The sequence below is a fragment of the Chiloscyllium plagiosum genome, chromosome 15, assembly GCF_004010195.1.
Source record: "Chiloscyllium plagiosum isolate BGI_BamShark_2017 chromosome 15, ASM401019v2, whole genome shotgun sequence".
Taxonomy (NCBI): Eukaryota; Metazoa; Chordata; class Chondrichthyes; order Orectolobiformes; family Hemiscylliidae; genus Chiloscyllium; species Chiloscyllium plagiosum.
The window spans coordinates 34,479,302-34,497,929 of record NC_057724.1 but is presented as its reverse complement, the minus strand read 5'-3'; the positions used below and the strand labels follow the sequence as shown (position 1 = coordinate 34,497,929).

Sequence of the window (18,628 nt, the reverse complement as noted above, 5' to 3'; positions counted from 1 at the left end):
TTTACTTCATGACATTCTTTCTGCAGGCAGTCTTAAATGCCCATTTGTCATGAGGCAGCATGTTAAGGAGTGTTACCTCCCCTCTCCCAGGAAACTGCTGGTTTGTGTTGCTTTGACTCCTTCCCAGGGATGACTAATTACCATGTTGCTTTTAATTCTTTTATAACAGTTTGTCCTTGCCCCTTAACAATTTATTCCAGAAAGTTATTGCTGAATCTTTCAATCCATAAGCAGTTGTTAATGTTCTGAAGTTTACACTATCACAGGGCTATGAGACAATTCTTAGAAAATGGGATTAGAAGACGTAGGTAAATACTTTTGACTGGTGCAGACTTGATGGGCTGAAGAGCCTTTTCCTGTGCTAGAGACCTCTGACTGTCTGACTATTAACTCACTCTTCATTCTTTCTGCCATTTCTGTTCACTATGTATAGTTAGTGTTGTGTTGGCTTGTCTTAAAAACCCTTGCATCATTTTGGCAACTTGGCCCATATTGCTTACGTGATGCTACATGCTGAGTTATGAAAATAAGTTAAACATTGAATTCTGAGGTGAAAAATTGAGGTTGACTCCTCTTGCACATCTGGTACACTTTAAAGAAAAGTTGAGGTGTTGGTTTGCTGATAGACTTGTATGCCAATATAGGCACAATCACAATTTTTCAATGACCAAAAGGTGGAGTTGCCTTAAATGGCATCATCTACAGCACTCAATATAATGCTTATGATTAGGCTTCTGTAAATGTAAAAAGACCTAATGCCAGCTAAAAGGCACATTACTTCAAAGATGACTTTCGCTTAGGAGTTGACTAAACTCAACAATATTGCATTTTAATTACCCATAATCCACTTCTAGAACCTTCTGATCTTTTCAAGAACAAAGAGATCTTGGAGAGCAGGCTCATAGCTCCTTGAAAGTAGAGTCACAGGTAGATAGGATAGTGAAGGCGGCGTTTGGTATGCTTTCCTTTATTGGTCAGAGTATTGAGTATAGGTGTTGGGAGGTCATGTTGCGGCTGTACAGAACATTGGTTAGGCCACTGTTGGAATATTGCGTGCAGTTTTGGTCTCCTTCCTATCAGAAAGATGTTGTGAAATTTGAAAGGGTTCAGAAAAGATTTACAAGGATGTTGCCAGGGTTGGAGGATTTGAGTTATAGGGAGAGGTTGAACAGGCTATTTTCCTTGGAGTGTCGAAGGCTGAGGGGTGACCTTATAAAGGTTTATAAAATCAAGAGGGGCCTGGATAGGATAAATAGACAAAGGTCTTTTCCCTGGGCTGGGGGACTCCAGAACTAGAGGGCATAGGTTAAGGTGAGAGGGGAAAGATATAAAAGAGACCTAGGGAGTAATTTTTTCATGCAGAGGTTGGTGCCTGGGCTGCCAGCGGAAATGGTGGAGGCTAGTACAATTGCAACATTTAGAAGACATCTGGATGGGTATATGAATAGGAAGGTTTGGAGGGATAAGGGCCAGGTGCTGGCAGGTGGGACTATATTGGGCTGGGATATCTGGCCAGCATGGACAAATTGGACCAAAGGGTTTGTTTCTGTGTGCACATCTCTATGACTCTATGACTGTATAAAAACAGCCTAAACTGATAACAGTTGGGCCGATCATTGCTGACTTTCTCTGCTGTAGTACTTGATGGTGAAGTTCGATGGATGAAAGGAACATAGATTGAAGCCACTTAAAGGAGGATTTTAATATTTCAGAAAGTTCTGCAAACAAAAAGTGATCAACAATTGCAGTGGAATTCAGGATAGCAGGCGGAGGAAAACAATTACGTAAAATTAAGAGTTAGTTATAAGCAACAATGGGTTGTAAAATTTGATCACAAAATAACAGATCAATAATATCATTCAAAAAGTATTCAAATATAAGATATGGTTTATTTGTTGATCTTTGTCTCATTTTCTCCTTCAGAATGAAAGTGGTGAAGAAAGCCCCATGTCTCCAATGACACCTGATGAGCTTATGTATCTGCGACTTGGGGATAGTACCTCACACTCACCCAGTGAGTCAGAAGAGAATCTCAACAGTCCACTCAGCAGACAGGCTTCGAGCAGTAAGTAACAGCAGTAAAACATACAGACCACAGACTGGGAACTATAGAATTATGTGAAAGAGATTTATGAATATTTCTTTCAAGTCATATTGGACTGTTGTTTAGAAAGGATGCTATACTGAAAAATCACTGAACCTAACTTTCCTAAAACTGAGTCAAAAATGATAATTGCAATTTGCTCTTAAGACAAAGACATTAGAAATTGTTGATAATTTTAAATGGAAGCAAACAAATGTTTCATATGTATGATCAAGGTTCAGAATCAAATTAATAATTGTAAGACCCACCTCAATTGATCCTAAGCTTTTGCATAACACTTTAAAAATTCATTTGAAATTATAAGTTGCCGATGTTCTTTATCTGTTTCAAATATGATAAATTGATGAGACTAAATCCCACTAATATCAAACAAGCGGTCTCAGGAAGATGTGATAACCTTACTACCCTCAAACATTTACATGAGAGGAGATCCTTGGCCTACTGAATGTAAACATCAGGAGAGTTGATTCTAAAGTACATTCTGTGACACTATAAATGATAAGAATTGAAGTTTTGAATTGTTAAATTTGATTTTTTTAAATTATAAATTTGATTATATTTTGATTTTTCTTCAAAGATTGTGCTCAATGTAAGTTTAGGGTCTTGCCTTCAAAACTGTCAGATATGGCAATTCCAAAATAAACTCCTCTAAGTAGTCTGCACATCTTAATTGCAAGATGATCCGACTCAATATCTCGCAATATAAGAAGTGTGTGACTGAAGTGACGATTTATGCTCTGAACCTATATGTCACGTCTCCCACATTTTCATGCACACAGATAGGAAGCAAAATTAGCCAATGTAACCCACCCACTGCACATTTGACTTCTTGGCAGGCATCCACTGGATGAGTTAAGTTCCAGCTTTGAGAGGCTGTGGGTGTATAAATTGTCCCCACCCCTGTAACTTTCTGTTCTATCTCTCTCTTAAGGAAATAAGCTATTTATTTGTTTTTATATCCGTATGTCTATGACTTAAAGACACTGGAATGAATCTTAACAATAACCCAGGAGACAGACTATAACATGCAGCAACTAGTAAAATTGTAGGGACTCAAATTAAATTAAGAAGATCCGAAGTAAATTGGCTGTCCACTCCAAAGGAGCAAAACAGAAAACGTTGGAGAACCTGAACAGGTCTGGCAGCATTTGTGAAAAGAGAAACAGTTAATACTGAATCTGGTATGATTCTTCTTCAGAATGGAAATGTGTTGGAAAACAGATTTTTAAAAATTATTTTGACAGAGGCAGAGAAGGAGCAAGAGGACAGATGATATAAAGGCCTGGTGCAAAGGTGAAAGTCAGTGTTAACAGGGAGAAAGAAACCAATGTAAAATGAGTATAAATGAAGAGGTGAATGGGAGAGAATCAGTTCTTCTGATCTGGTGCAAAATAAGCAAGACACAAACATAACATGACTGTGGTGGGGTGGGGTGGGGTGGGGAGCGGCCGGGAGGAGGGCAAGAATGTATGAAAAATGGGGAACAGATATAATGTAGTCAGTTTCTGAATTTATTGAATTCAATACTGAAATTTCAAGACTAAAGTGTCTAAGTGTAAAATGAGCTATTGGTCTTTGAGCTTTTGTTATGCTTGGTTGGAACATTGCAGTTGGCCCATCAGAGCATGGTAGTTTATTGTTGAAACAGCAAGCTAATGGGGGGGGAGCAGGCTATTGCTATGGACAGAATGGAGGTGTTCCAGAAAACAGTTACCCAATCTGCATTTGATCTCTCAACATAAAGGAGATTGAAATGTAAGTGGTTAACATAATAGGCCAAATTGAAAGAGATACATGTGAAGCATTGCTTCACCTAGGTGGTGCTGGATAGTAAAGAGGGAGGATGGGAATGGGCAAGTGTTACACCTCCTGGGATTGAATTAGAAGTGTGATGGGGGAGTGAGGAAGTATTAGGAGTGAGGGAGTATTGGACCAAGGTGTCACAGAGGAAATGGTCCCAGCAGTGGTGATGGCATCCTGCTGAATATAGCAGGAATGGCAGAGGATTATCCTTGGAATGTGGGAATAGTGGGGTGGAAAGTGAGGACAAACTGGAACCTGTCATTGTTCTGGGAAGGAGAGGAGGGGTGAGAGGAGAAATGTGGAAGATGTGTTGGAATGGTAGAAGGCCCTGTCAACCACAATTTTGGGGGATTCCTCTGTTGAGGTAAGAGGCTGTCATGTCAGAAATTGGCATAATCAGAATAGTAATGAAGACAGATTTCTTCTCACCATGTGCAGATGACACCAACTAACCTTTTTATTAATTCACTTGTTGGATGTGGGCATTGCTGACTGACTGTCAATTATTAGCCATTCCTAGTTGCCTTTGACAGATAAGCTATCTTTTTGAACTGCTGCAATTCACATGCTGTAGGATGACCCACAACGCTGCTGGGGAGGGAATTCCAGGACTTTGACTCAGTAATAGTGAAAGAACAGTGATATATTTCCAAGTCAGGCTGTTGAGTGACATTCCGATTCATCTGCTGCCCTTGTCCTTCTAGGTGGTAGTGGTTGAGGTTTTAGAGGGTGCTGTCTAAGGATCTTTGGTGAATTTCTGCAGTGCATCTTGTAATAGGTTTATACTGTTCTGAACACTATCAGAGCTAGATGGAGTGGATGCTTGTGGATGTGGTGCTAATCAAGCCTGCATTGGCCTGGATGGTGTCAAGCCTCTTCAATGTTATTGGAGATGCACCCATCCAGGCAGGTGGGGAGTATTCCATTATGCTCCTAACTTGTGCCTTGTAGATGGTAGATAGGCTCTGGGGAGTCAGGAGGTGAGTTAGTCACCGTGCCTCTGACCTGCTGTTGTTACTATTGTATTAATATGGCAACTCCAGTTGAGTTTATAGTCAACAGTAACATCAGGATGGTGAGAGTGGGAGCTTCTGTGATGATAACACTGTTGAAGGTTAAGGGGCAATGGTTAAATTGGCTCTTACTGAAGATGGCCATTGCCTGGCATTTGTGTAGTATGAGTGTTACTTGCCATTAACACTGCTTTCTCTCCACAGATGCTGCAAGACCTGCTGAGTTGCTCCAGCAATTTGTTTTTCTTGCAAACTTCTCAAAGGTCTTTCTTCTCTGAGGTTTGATCCCATATAACTTCTTGAAAATTCACTATCCGTTGTAGACCCAAGCTCCAGAATAGTGATTACACCTCCAACTGGCATTGCTGAGATTTTAGAGTTGCCAGCTCATAAATAGACAGCAGGGTGACAGGTGGCCAACCAGCAGAGAGTCTGCAGTAAAATTGTTGAGCAGATTCTGCTAGCAGCGTTTTTCTCTGCAGTTTTGATATCCCACTCAGACCATTGTATGGCTCTAGACTTGATTATACACAATAAAAAGAAAGCCAGCTTGCAACCAAGCACCTGAAGGCATGAGAGGGAAATAGTGCAGAAAAGATTCACAAGCATGGTTAAAGTTATGTGGATATTTCAGAGAAGCCAGCACTGTCCTGTTTAAGATAAGGATCAAGAGGAGAGTCCATGGTAATGTTGAAAATCACAAGGTGGGGGTGGGGGTGGGGGTGGGTAGGAACTGGATTGTATCATGTTAATATACTTTAATGACTGCCAAAAAGTACAGTGAAAGGCTGTAGAAATGGTGCAATGACTGCACAGAAACAGTGTCTAGTCGTTCCAAAATCACAGAATGGTAGCTAACGCAAACAAAATTGATGCAAATGGTGAATGACAGTGGTCCTAGCAATTTTCCTCCTAGAACACCATTTCCCAATTGTTACTTGCAGCTACTCTGAAAATTCTGTAGAGGGAGAGGGAGGCAGAACCTGCAACTGGTTAGTTTTATCTTCTGTTTGCCAACCAGTGCAGTCTGTCTGATCTACAAGGTGCATGGCTCTCTCCCACAACAAATGATGAATAATCTGTGCCAGTCAGCAATGCCCACATCCAACTAGTGAATTAATAAAAATTTGCTATGGAAATGTGACATCAGTTGCACACACTCTGAAAGTGGAAACACTTTTTTTTATTTCAAAAATATACTTTATTCATATATATTTAATCTATACAATTGGACATGTCATCATTCTGTAAACATTCCATTTCTTTGCGTATCGAAACAGGGTAATCATTCCTATTCACAGGTTGGTGCGATTACATTGAGCTGAGACGCCAGCGGAGCCCAAATGACTGCGTGGGCCCCCTGTTCTTCTTAGGCAGGCAGATGTCAGACTGTGGTCTTTCCCCACCGCGCCTTGGCGGCAGCTGCCCCAAGCTTCAGCGCGTCCCTCAACACGTAGTCCTGGACCTTGGAATGTGCCAGTCTGCAACACTCAGTCAGGGTCAACTCCTTCAGCTGGAAGATAAACAGGTTTCGGACCACCCAGAGAGCGTCCTTCACCGAATTGATGATCCTCCAGGCACAGTTGATGTTCGTCTCGGTGTGCGTCCCGGAGAACAGGCCGTAGAGTACGGAGTCCCGCGTCATGGCGCTGCTCGGGACGAACCTCGACAAACACCACTGCATTCCTCTCCAGACTTCCCCTGCTTAGGCACATTCCAGAAGGACGTGTGTGACATTCTCGTTCCCCCTGCAGCCGCTTCGAGGGCAGCGTGCGGTGCAGCAGAGAGTCCGGGTGTGCATAAATGATCTCACAGGCAGAGCCCTTCTCACCACCAGCCAAGCCATGTCTTGGTGCTTGTTGGAAAGTTCTGGCGAAGAGGCATTCTGCCAAATGGCTTTGACAATCTGCTCAGGGAACCGCTCGACAGGATCTGCCCCCTCTTTTTCCCGAAGGGTCTCAAGGACACTACGTGCTGACCACTTCCTAATGGATTTGTGGTCAAAGGTGTTTTTCTTCATAAACTTCTCCACGATGGACAGGTGATACGGATCGGTCCAACTACTCGGAGCGTTCCGCGGCAGCGAGGCCAGGCCCATCCTTCACAACACTGGGGACAGGTAGAACCTCAGTACGTAGTGACACTTGGTGTTTGCGTACCGGGGATCCACGCACCGCTTGATGCAGCCACACACAAAGGTGGCCATCAGGGTGAGGGTTGCATTGGGTGTGTTTTTTCCCCCATTGCACCGGTCTTTGTACATTATGTCTCTTCGAACCAGGTCCATCTTTGATCTCCACATGAAGTGGAAGATGGCCCGGGTGACTGCGGCGGCGCAGGTTCTGGGGATAGGCCAGACCTGTGCCACGTATAACAATACTGAGAGTACCTCACACCTGATGACCAGGTTTTTACCCGCGATGGAGAGCGACCGTTGCTCCCATCTGCCCAGTTTCTGTCTCATCTTCCTGATCCACTCCTCCCAGGTCTTGGCGCATGTCCCAGCCCCCCCGAACCAAATACCCAGCACCTTCAGGTGGTCAGTCCTGACGGTGAAGGGGATAGAGGATTGGTCGGCCCAGTTCCCGAAGAGCATGGCTTCGCTCTTGCCTCGGTTTACCTTGGCCCCCGAGGCCCGTTCGAACTGGTCACAGATGCACATGAGTCTGTGCACGGACAGCGGATCCGAGCAGAAAACGGCGACGTCATCCATGTATAGGGAGGCCTTAACCTTAGGCAAGGCAGAGGTCACATGACCATGACAAGTACACTAGGGACAAATGCATTTCTCCATGGACAAAGTAGGTGAAAGACACTGTTTCTTTTGGTGGAATGAACTAGACGCAAACTATCAATTGTAGGCAGGAATAGGTGGAAAAGCTGTTCCACTCAGCGAATGGTTAGGATTCAGAACCCAATGTTAGTGTGGTGGAGGCAGATTTAATGATGGCTTTCAAATAGGAATTAGATTGTTTGCCAATGAGAAAAAGTAGTGCAGAACTGAGGAAAAGGCAAAGAAAAAGTGGCACTAAGTGAATTGCTTTTGCAGAGAGCTGGCGTGGACATTACAAACTGAATGGCCTCTTTCTGTGCCACAACCATTCCATGATATTTTTGAAAAATGGCAGAATAAGTCTGTGCTATATAGCTTGTCTGGTGCACCTTCCTTATTCTAATGGCCTGGAATTTGCAATCAGTGGCAAAGCAAGCATGCTCACTGTTAACCTGGAATTTAGTTACCACTGTGGTGAGATTATAGAGCACACCAAGAGTTGGCTCCCTGTAATGATACAGAATAAGATGTAACCCTCTTTCAGTTCAGTGCTGGTTGACGTTGCATTAAAATTTCACCACCTTTCAAAAGCTGATAAAAACAACAAAAAATAGAAACATACTCTGTGTGAAGTTTTAAATCATCTTACATTAATTTCTGGATTTGTAGATAATCTTAACACTGAAATGTAATAGTCAAGAGCATGGTGCTGGAAAAGCACAGCAGGTCAGGCAGCAACTGAGGAGCAGGAGAGTCGATGTTTGGGCAAAAGCCCTTCATCAGGAAGGCCTTTGCTTGAAACTTAGACTCTTCTGCTCCTCAGATGCTGACTGATCTGCTGTGCTTTTCCAGTACCATGCTCTTGACTCTGATCTCCAGCATCCGTAGTCCTCACTTTCTCCTAACTGAAATTTAACACTCTATCCCTCAAACTACTTGTTGGTAGTCTGATCTGTTTGTCAGGAAATTAAATCTCGTTGCACTTCACTGAAGAAATACTGTTTCCTAATAGTAATGTGAAACTGAAAAAGAAAGCAAGTTCTAGCAATCATTGAAAAGAATGGTTGCGATGAGTTCTGGAGGATGAGAATGGGTTCAAGTACATTCTGTACCAGCAGAGAGTGACACACTTTGTCAGAATTGCCCTGTTAATCTGTACTTGCATTAAATCAGTGGTTGTAGTTAACTTCAGTAGGATAATTATGGGACAGACAGCTTGGCATCTAATCACCCTGTGGCCCCAAGAATACAGACCAATGTTTTGTGATCATTTTCTTGTCCTCAAAAGGCAACATCTGATCCCTTGCCCTGTCCATCATCTTGCTCTTGGATGGATGTTGAACGGGAATGGCTGAATTAGGCTTTTGCCCAAAACGTCGATTTTCCTGCTCTTCAGATGCCGCCTGACCTGCTGTGCTTTTCCAGCACCACCCTAATCTTGAGTCTAATCTCCAGCATCCGCAGTACCCACTTCCACATGGCTGAATTACTGACAGGCCTGCGCTGCACGCCAGCATTAAATAGTGCTTTTTCCTCAAAATATTTTGATTAAGACCCACTAAATGCATTTGTAGAGACTTTCATTAATTGATAAGAATGATTGGAGGCAGACAAATAACAACTCTTTTGTCATTGATTTGTATTGTGTTGATACAAGATTGAAATGTATGTTTCTGAAACAGGCGGAGAGCCTTGCACCCCAGACTCTGAATTCTGCAACAGGGATAGTGTGCAGTTGGACAACCTGCCTCCCCCTTACCTTGGACCATTCTGCGGTCGGGCCAGAGTCCATACGGATTTCACCCCAAGTCCATATGATGTTGAGTCCTTAAAACTCAAGGTAAAACTGCAACTTATCTGCTGCTCTGTGTAGCTCAATGCCCAGGATGTTAATACTCACTAAAATCATAATGCAGGAGAATACATCAATGTCTCTGGGCTATATAAAAATAACGCAAAGGTTGTATCCAGCACAATTGATTAATCCTGCTGCAATGTAGTCAATGCCTTACTAATTGTTTACACAAATAATGTGAAACATAACAGACAATGTAAAAAATAAATAAGAAAAGCTCAAATCTTGAGAGCCAATGTCACAAAGAATAAAAATAGATTTACTTCTCTACTCTTGCTTTTTATTATGCACCATTATAATCAGAATGATGTTTAATTGACAATAATGGCAGCAGTGTCACGCAGCACAACAGCAGCAAAAACCATTCTGCTGGTACTTGAAATATTAGGTTACTCTTAGGTAGGCTCATCAAGGCTCCTTTCCTCTTGGCAAACCCAATGTCCTTTCACCCTTCCCTAGGCAGTTGCATCGTGGTCTTTCATGTCCCAGATGTACATTCTAGTTAGTATGTTATTCATTGCCTTGCTACCTTTCCTAACCAACTTTGTCAAGGTTGACGAGGGCAGGTACAGCTGGGAACATTCTGATATTCATATTGCAATATACAGAACCACATCTTCAAGATAACATACTTTGCTTAGGGCACTAATACACTGAGCTAATGTTCTCCTAACTAAAGGGATTATACGGTACCATAAGTTGGAGATGCAAAATAGACATGGATCTTCTCAGCGCAGTCTGACACACCTCTTAATGGCTGACTCAAGGCAATCGATGGCATAGTGACAAACAGACTTTGTAAAAGGTAATGCGTAAAGACAGAGCGGCACGGTGGCACAGTGGTTAGCACTGCTGCCTCACAGCGCCTGAGACCCGGGTTCAATTCCCGCCTCAGGCGACTGACTGTGTGGAGTTTGCACGTTCTCCCCGTGTCTGCGTGGGTTTCCTCCGGGTGCTCCGGTTTCCTCCCACAGTCCAAAAGATGTGCAGGGTCAGGTGAATTGGCCATGCTAAATTGCCCGTAGTGTTAGGTAAGGGGTAAATGTAGGGGTATGGGTGGGCTTCGCTTCGGCGGGTCGGTGTGGACTTGTTGGGCCGAAGGGCCTGTTTCCACACTGTAATGTAATCTAAAAAAAGAAATAGTAAGAATTCAAAGTGATCTTTGGAAGAATACGTCAAGCAATTACTTAGAAGCGCATCTTGACAACAAGAGCTGACTTAGAAGTTTGATTTATTTCTTAGGGCTAAAGGGATTAAGAGATTAGGGTGAAAGTGGGCTCATGATATTGAGCTGGATGATCAGTCATGTTCATACTGAAGAGCAGAGCAAGTGCAAAACGACCAAACGTCTTAGTCTTGCATTATACTCTACGTTTCTGTGATTTATTATCTAGAACCAGCAACAGAAGGGTCACTAATGACCAAATACTGGACTTGCACATGCTTTGATGAGTTTAGTAGGGACAAGAGAGTGTGGGTGAAGTAGGGTAAAACTAGTAAGGGAAAATACTAAATCCACAGGGTTGTCAAAACTCAGCTACTGCAGCACAAGTTCACACTGCAATGGTTACTTTGTTGCCCTCTGCTCATAATTGATGTTACCACATTATCTGGAAAAATACTTCATAGAGTGTCATGGACTTGATTTCTTGATAGAGATGTTTTTCAATCCTTCAAGAAGTCCCACAACCCAGGGATTAGCAGTTGATAAATGCAGTAAAGGCAAGTGCTGTTCTGAAATGATGAATTAAGAAAAATTTTTGAAAAATTCACAATTTTAATCTAATACTTCAAAACATTTAGAGCACGTGTCTCCTCCCTGCAACTGTCTAGCATATCATTGTTTGCTACTGTGTGCCTTTCTGATGCACAGAATTAGAAGGCCACCTAACCAGAACAATTTCAAGGTTCGAAATTGTATTTGACTGTTTTGATAATAATGCAGAATCACAAAGACAAAAGGAAGGGTAGAAACATTATCATTTACACAGTCATAGGTTCATAGATGAGGAAACAATAGACATCAATTGCAAGATTCTGAAATGGTACACATGATCTTTGGGTTTTCAATTATTTAACCTATTTTCTCTTTACTAACAGAAAGGAGATATCATAGACATTATTGAGAAACCACCAGTAGGAACATGGACTGGCATGCTCAAAAACAAAGTAGGATCCTTTAAATTTATCTACGTCAATGTTCTACCAAATGAAGTGGAACAACCTAGGAAATCAAAGTTATTCACCAAGAACAAACGGCCTAAACCAAAGACTCTGCAAGAATTATTAGACAGAATTAATCTACAGGTGAGATATTAATATTTGCTTTTTCATATTAATATGTAAAAGGGGAAGTTTTAACACTGAAGAGTAATTAAATTGGTTAAATTAGTATCAGCACATCTGGACATGCCTTAGACATGTTGACTTCAGGGTTTAACTCAGGCATAGTGCGTGTAACTCTCATCACTTACATGGTATTTAAAAACCCAAGGCAAAAGGAATGAAAGACAATTCATGAACATCATTAAAAATTAGGCAGAGGACATCAACAAATACTCAGTGGTTATAGTTACATTCTTACCGCCTACGGAGAAAGAGTTATTGAAAGTCATTGTGCCGAGAGGGTAATGTGTGCTTTTCGGAATTATTGTGACTCAAGATTGGGATTTGTGGCACCATGGCTGCCTTCAAAGGAATCTCAGAGGGGTAAGATGACCATCAGTTGTAACAAAAACTCACTAGAGAGAGACCTGCTTCTGATCAGCAGGGTGGGCAGTCGTAGGTCGAGAATAACAGCAGGGAGTTGAGCAGACAGGAAACATTACCTGCTTATCAAGGTTTACAAGACAACTCACTGGACTCAAAATGTTAACTCTGCTTTCTCCCATAGATGCTACCAGACATGCTGAGTTTCTCCAGCATTTTGTTTTTGTTTCAGATTTCTAGTTTGTTATTTTATATATGGGAAGGGAGTCAGCTTTATCCCTTTGGGCAGTCTGGCAGTGCTTATGAAGGCTCAATTTGTCACATTAGGTGATAATAGAGCTTTGACTTCTGCTGAATTTGGTGCCCATGCATTCCACTAGCTGTACAAATGATATGCACCTCAAATTTCTTGTGTCTTGGAGGTTCAATGGAGATATCCAGCATTTCCCTAATCAGAGATAAATAATTGCATTAGACAGGCCATTTGATGGATTCTTGCTCATGACCAGTAATTATGTCAAATTTCACCTATGATGTTACACAGAATGCATAGGCTCTTGGATCTGCATCTCTGACTGGTGTCCAAATTGACCAGACAAATCCACAGAACAACCAACTCCAATTGCAACTGCCACTGACAGATGTAACCATTATCTCCAGTGGCCACTGTCCCCCACCCTATCCTGTTCTCCCCCAATCTAACTGTATCTAAGCTGTCCTGTAAACAGCCTGTCACTCCATTGCACATCTCATGATTGGAAAGAAATTAATCTACAGGGACCTGCTGATATGAATCAGCAGGAATCGTGCAACTGAAAAGATACTTGCCACCCAGCAACCAACCGGTAACTCAGGAAAGTGCTGCAAAATAATGAAGTTTGAGAGATTTTTTATGAAAGGAAATTTCGCAACTTTTCATTTTGTCAAACATGGTGTAAGTTTGTTATAAGCACAGGTGGAAGAACACAGAAGTAAATGGGTAGTGTTAAACTTATTTGCTCTTTTTAAAAACATTAAGCAAAACAAAAGCAAAGTTCAGCAGGCAATATCTTCACAAATTGAAAAGTGTATACTTCCTGTAACATCCTTTTAAATGTTTCAAAAATCATTCATTAGACATGCAGAAACCAATGATATAAAACAGGACATTGAATCTATCATTTCTGGGCAAATGAGAATTTTTCACAATATGAATTGGGCACAAAGCTCAATTCATTTAAAAGATAATTTGGTACGACTTTGAGAAGGTAAAACATAGCGTATGAAGCAAAGGTACAGAAAAAGGATGAAAGTAGATTGCTGCAGTTGAAAAAAGAACTGGCACATGTAATAAAGTTTTTCTTACTTTAAATTCTATATATGATTAATGCAAACAATAAGTAAAAAAAAAATTGAGGATTGTGGGTGACAGCAGCAGAGTAATTTAAGGCAGGAGACCAGGAGAGATTACTTGGCTTCTTTGAAGAGTAACATTTATATGAAACACTGGAACTAATAGATTTAGCACTTCATTAAAAAGAGAGTCTTCAAGAACACAGCACTCCCTCAGTGTGGCATTGAAGTCTCAGTTTAAAATTATTTGCTGAAAACCTTAGTGTGATTTGAATCCATAAATGACAGCCAAAGTAATTCTTAGGTGCAAATCTTTGAAATAAAGTCAATGTTGAACCATCTCATTGAAGAATGTTCTTGAACTCTTCAGGTTGTCAAATGTATTCTTTGACATTGAGACGTTAAATACAGTATAGGCATTAGGATATAGAACTGCACAGCTTCTCATCACAATGCAGCATGGCTTACCTTCCAAGTTTTGATACATTTGTTTGATTTCAGCAACTTGCAAGGGTTCCTGTGAAATTGGCACTTCTTTTAAAATTATACTCATGGAATTTTGATTATTTTTCCTCAATGATAGGATTTGGAAAAATAAAATGTTGCCTTAAAAAGGTTAGTTTAAACAAATGTACAAATTTGAAAAGAACCATGTCATTAAATAGCTTGTAAATAAGCTTTGATGTTGCCTTCTCGAAATGCAAATAAGCAATTCGCTCAATTTTTGGAATCAAGAGGGGAACAGCAAAGTGTACTTGAAGTTGCAGGGGAGTTTTTTTTTTAATAAAAATGTCCAGTATCACAATATATTACAACTCAAAAGTACTGAGGCTATGAAATTCTGAAATAAGAAAGCTGGAAAAACTCAACAGATTAGACAGCATTTGTGGAGTATGTTAATATTTCAGATCAAATATCTCTTCATCAGAACCATTTTTATTCTTGAAAAACTTTTATGGCCAATGGTAGCATATTCATTCATTTACAATGGCTTTGATCTTATCAATAGCTGATTGGAAGAAATTTCTGTTTACTCATTACCAGATGCCACTTAACTGGTCCAAGGCTTATTTAACAGCTAGTTTAATTACTTGTAAATAGTAATGTACTTTTATTCAATTAAACCAAATCTGTTTTGGATGCTTGGTCTCGAGTGCCTTTGATGTTAAAATCCAATGTTGTTTTTTGCTTCTCTGGAGCAGGAGCATACGTCCACTCTGCTGCTTAATGGCTACCAGACTCTTGATGACTTCAAAGAGCTGAAAGAGACACATTTGAATGAACTCAATATCCTCGACCCTGAGCAGAGAGCCAAATTGCTGACAGCTGCTGAACTCCTCATGGACTATGACAGTAAGTGGGTTTCTTTGGTTGTAGATGCAACACAAGCAGTTGAAGAAAAACCATAACTCATGACATAATACATAACAGATACTATTGCTAGATTGTATATATATTGTGCAGCAGAACAATTGTTATTCCCCACAACAAAAATTGGCAAAAAGTCCTGAGCCCCCTTGAGCAGATTGTCATCCTAAAATAAAATAACTGAAGAAACTCTGGTCTGGCCGCATCTCTAGACTGTAAGTGTTATCTCTCGCGCTTATAGGAAGCTTTTAGGTTCTGCTTGATCTACATTAAATAGTACCAACAACTGCTAATAAACGATCATATTTTGCATACCTGAGATATTTTGAAAACAACATTAGTGGATCAGTTGTCATTGGGATCACAAACTTAAATGTTAGACTCCCTCCCCCCCTCTGCTGGTTCTTATACTCAACTAATAAATCTGACCAGATATTATACCCATGTATCAATGACATTCCCTTGGAATAAAAGCTAACAGGGACAATAAAAATTAAACACACATGTAAAATGAAGCCTTTGTCATCCATAAAAATTGAGCATATGGAGCAATAGTCATACAGAAGAGAATCAGACCCTTTGGTCCTACTCATCCATGCCGACCACATTTCCCCAACTAAACCAGTCCCACCTGCTTGCATATGGCACATATTCCTCTCAATATTTCCTATACATGTACCTATCCAAATGTATTTTAATTGTAACTGTATTTGCATCTACCACTTTCTCTGGTAGATCATTCCACATATGAACCACCCTCTGTGGAAAAAGTTGCCCTTCCGGTCTTTCTCCTCTCACCTTAAAAATACGTCCCCCAGTTTTGCACTCTGCCACCCCTGGGAAAAAGACCTTTGCTAGTTTTTGTACTAAAATCAGAAAGTGAAGTTTCAACCCATAAACTTTTGACTCAGAGGCAATAGACGAGCAGTTTAGCTAAGCTCATGCTTTACATTATAACTGTATTATTCACAGAATTAAGTTTTAATCCAATTTAAATCAGGCACAAGTTTTTAATTTTGAAGTAAAACCGATGCATTATCTGCTACTGAACCAGTTTTGCTTTTGAAGTGAATTCATTTTGTTTTTCTGCTGAATTGTGTGTGAACCTGTACACTTCAATATTAAAGAACAAATTCATATTTCCTTCTGGCTCTGACCCATTAAATACATTTGAACTGTAGCAATGTTTCCCAGCTGCTGACTGATGGAGGAATAGAATTACAGCACAGAAAAGCATTCCGAAAAGAGTCACATTGGTGAGGAGGGTGGGAGAGAGAGCGCGAGAGATAACACTTACAGTCTAGAGATGCGGCCAGACCGGAGTTTCTTCAGTTATTTTATTTTAGGATGACAATCTGCTCATCTTGTCTGCTGTAATTAGGCACACCATTCTACATTTACTGTGAATTAACCCTAAATAATGCAGTAATAAACAAATGACTGAAAAATCATTGGTATTTAAATATCTTTAATTATGAAAGCAGAATCTAATATTTTAGTGCCTGGCTTCCACATATAAAGTATTCCAAGTAATTTCGAAAAACGCTCTTTTTGAATGAAATCTTGTGTTGTATAGGTTGAGTTGGAAGTATAAAAAATGCAAAACCAATGGTGCAATGCTTTATTAATTTCAATTGGGATGTATTGATCCATTCCACATTCTTGTTTAACACCATGATCCAATCCAGATTTTGTATCTAGAATTTCAGGTACTGTATTGATTTGCACCTTGTTTTATGACTGACACCAGCATTTTGTGTAAGGGCGTGTGGATAAAAAGCTAAAGCTTGCAGAAGAGAATCTGTTTCGATTGATTAGAAAATTTATATTTACCTTGGTCCCTCAAACTAAGGTAATGAGGGAAATAGAGAACATCTGGGAAACCATATTATCTTGGTCAAATATGTTGCAAGGATATATTTGCGCTATCGAAATGACAGGTCTGAAATCTCCTGTACTAATATCTCAGAAGTACCACATATCTATAAATCAATATTAATTGGGTGCGTTTTTTTAAACAGCAGGAAGTGAGACAGAAGAGCAAGGAGATAACACTGATGCACAACTCTCAAGCTCAGCTCCTCTGTGTGATATTCCACGGGATTCAGGCTGCTATGAAAGTTCAGAGAATTTGGAGAATGTGCAGGAACATTCTGAATTAAGTACCACTGAGGAACAAACGCAGAACATTTCTGAAGACTGAGCTAGAGCAGTCAATTTGTTGTTTTCTAAAAAAAAGGACCCTAATGCTGACATCTAGTGGCTTAAAAATACAAAACAATGTGGCTTTAACCAGAAGGCCTCTTTGCACCAAGCTAATTATTCGAGGGGAATTTGTAGAGGATTTGAAGAATACTGCAGTTTCAAAGTCTGTTCTTGAATGACATTTATCATAAATTTTCTTGGATATTTAGTTTTAGCAATTTATAGAAAGGAACATTGACCATAGAAATGGTCTGCAAGTTCAAGGATCCAAAGAGGACTCCATTCCATTGGTTACAGAACTGATACCTATGTCTTTCTTGCCAGGAGATGCGGTGTCTGCACATATTTGCCATTTATTACAACTTTTGGTTGTATTTTATTAATGCATGTAGGTAGGATAGAATAGCAGAGATAGTAGGGTCATTTTTATTTTTAAAAAGGCACATGCTAATTCACTCCTATTCACTCTCCACAAAATCAGGAAATTGTGGGCAAGCTTCCCATAAAGTTTTGTTGCCAATGGCTAGCAGGTAATAGCTGCCAGGATACTGATGTTGCTATTTTGATTTTTCTAAACCCTCAAGGCTGTTGTTGCATGATTAACATAGATTTAATTATGAAAACGATCTTCTTAGTGGTGAATGTGATTGTTTGTCCAAAATGATGGGCTGCAATTTTTTTTTTTAAATAGGTTGCGTATATTTCATTAATGAATTTTGCATATTTTTGAAATTTAATTAGATTTTGCAGGAAGACTTTATTCTCATGAAGACATAACTTTGAAATTTGTTTTTAAAAATGAAAATTGCAATTTCTTTATTTTTCTATTTGATTTTAAAAGTTTTGTACTTCAGTTTAAATAAAGCATTTCTTTGCTTAAGTATCAATTTTCTTTTAAATTACATTTTTTTTTACGTAATTCTGTCAAACCAGGCAACAATGCAAACTTAATTCCTTTGATTTTCAGCATTTTTAATCTGGTTAGTCTGAATCTAAAGTACAAAATACAAATGCCATCTGTAAAACAACTTGTGAAATTTTAGAGGTGAAATAAATTAATGTTTCTGTGAAGATCTGTACCTCAAGCTGTAGTTGAATTTGTTGGTTGGTTCGTCGAGCCAGTTGACTTTTCTGCAAACATTCCATCTCCTGACTGGGTGACATCCTCTGGATGAGGATGAAGCCTTCAGATGAAGCGCTGGTCATTGTGATCTGCCCAGAATTTATACAGTTCTGTCAAGATGGGTGTTTGTATTACCAGTTTTGTGCTGTAGTGGTCTGTAGATGGGGTCTCTTTCAATAAACTCAGGAATTCCTGGAGGCTTGGTATTCATCCATTGGTTCCATAAACAGACATGTTGAAATAGATCCTATATCCAGACCACTACAGCACAAAACCAGAATTAGAACCAGACAGACAGAATTGTATAAATCACAATGACAGTGCTTCATCCAGCACTGAAGAT

General features: G+C 40.1%; 1 protein-coding gene across 1 annotated transcript in view; it reads left to right on the top strand.

Annotated features, from left to right (window-relative positions):
• sash3 (SAM and SH3 domain containing 3) overlaps window positions 1-18,049 on the top strand; it is a 65,611-nt gene extending 47,562 nt beyond the window's left edge. The window contains exons 4-8 of the mRNA XM_043704672.1: window positions 1,924-2,065; window positions 9,376-9,533; window positions 11,649-11,855; window positions 14,792-14,942; window positions 16,979-18,049. Coding sequence (XP_043560607.1) covers window positions 1,924-2,065; window positions 9,376-9,533; window positions 11,649-11,855; window positions 14,792-14,942; window positions 16,979-17,160 — 840 coding nt within the window. The 3' untranslated portion in view covers window positions 17,161-18,049. The remainder of the gene's footprint in view (window positions 1-1,923; window positions 2,066-9,375; window positions 9,534-11,648; window positions 11,856-14,791; window positions 14,943-16,978) is intronic.
• The last annotated feature ends 579 nt before the right edge of the window (window positions 18,050-18,628 follow it).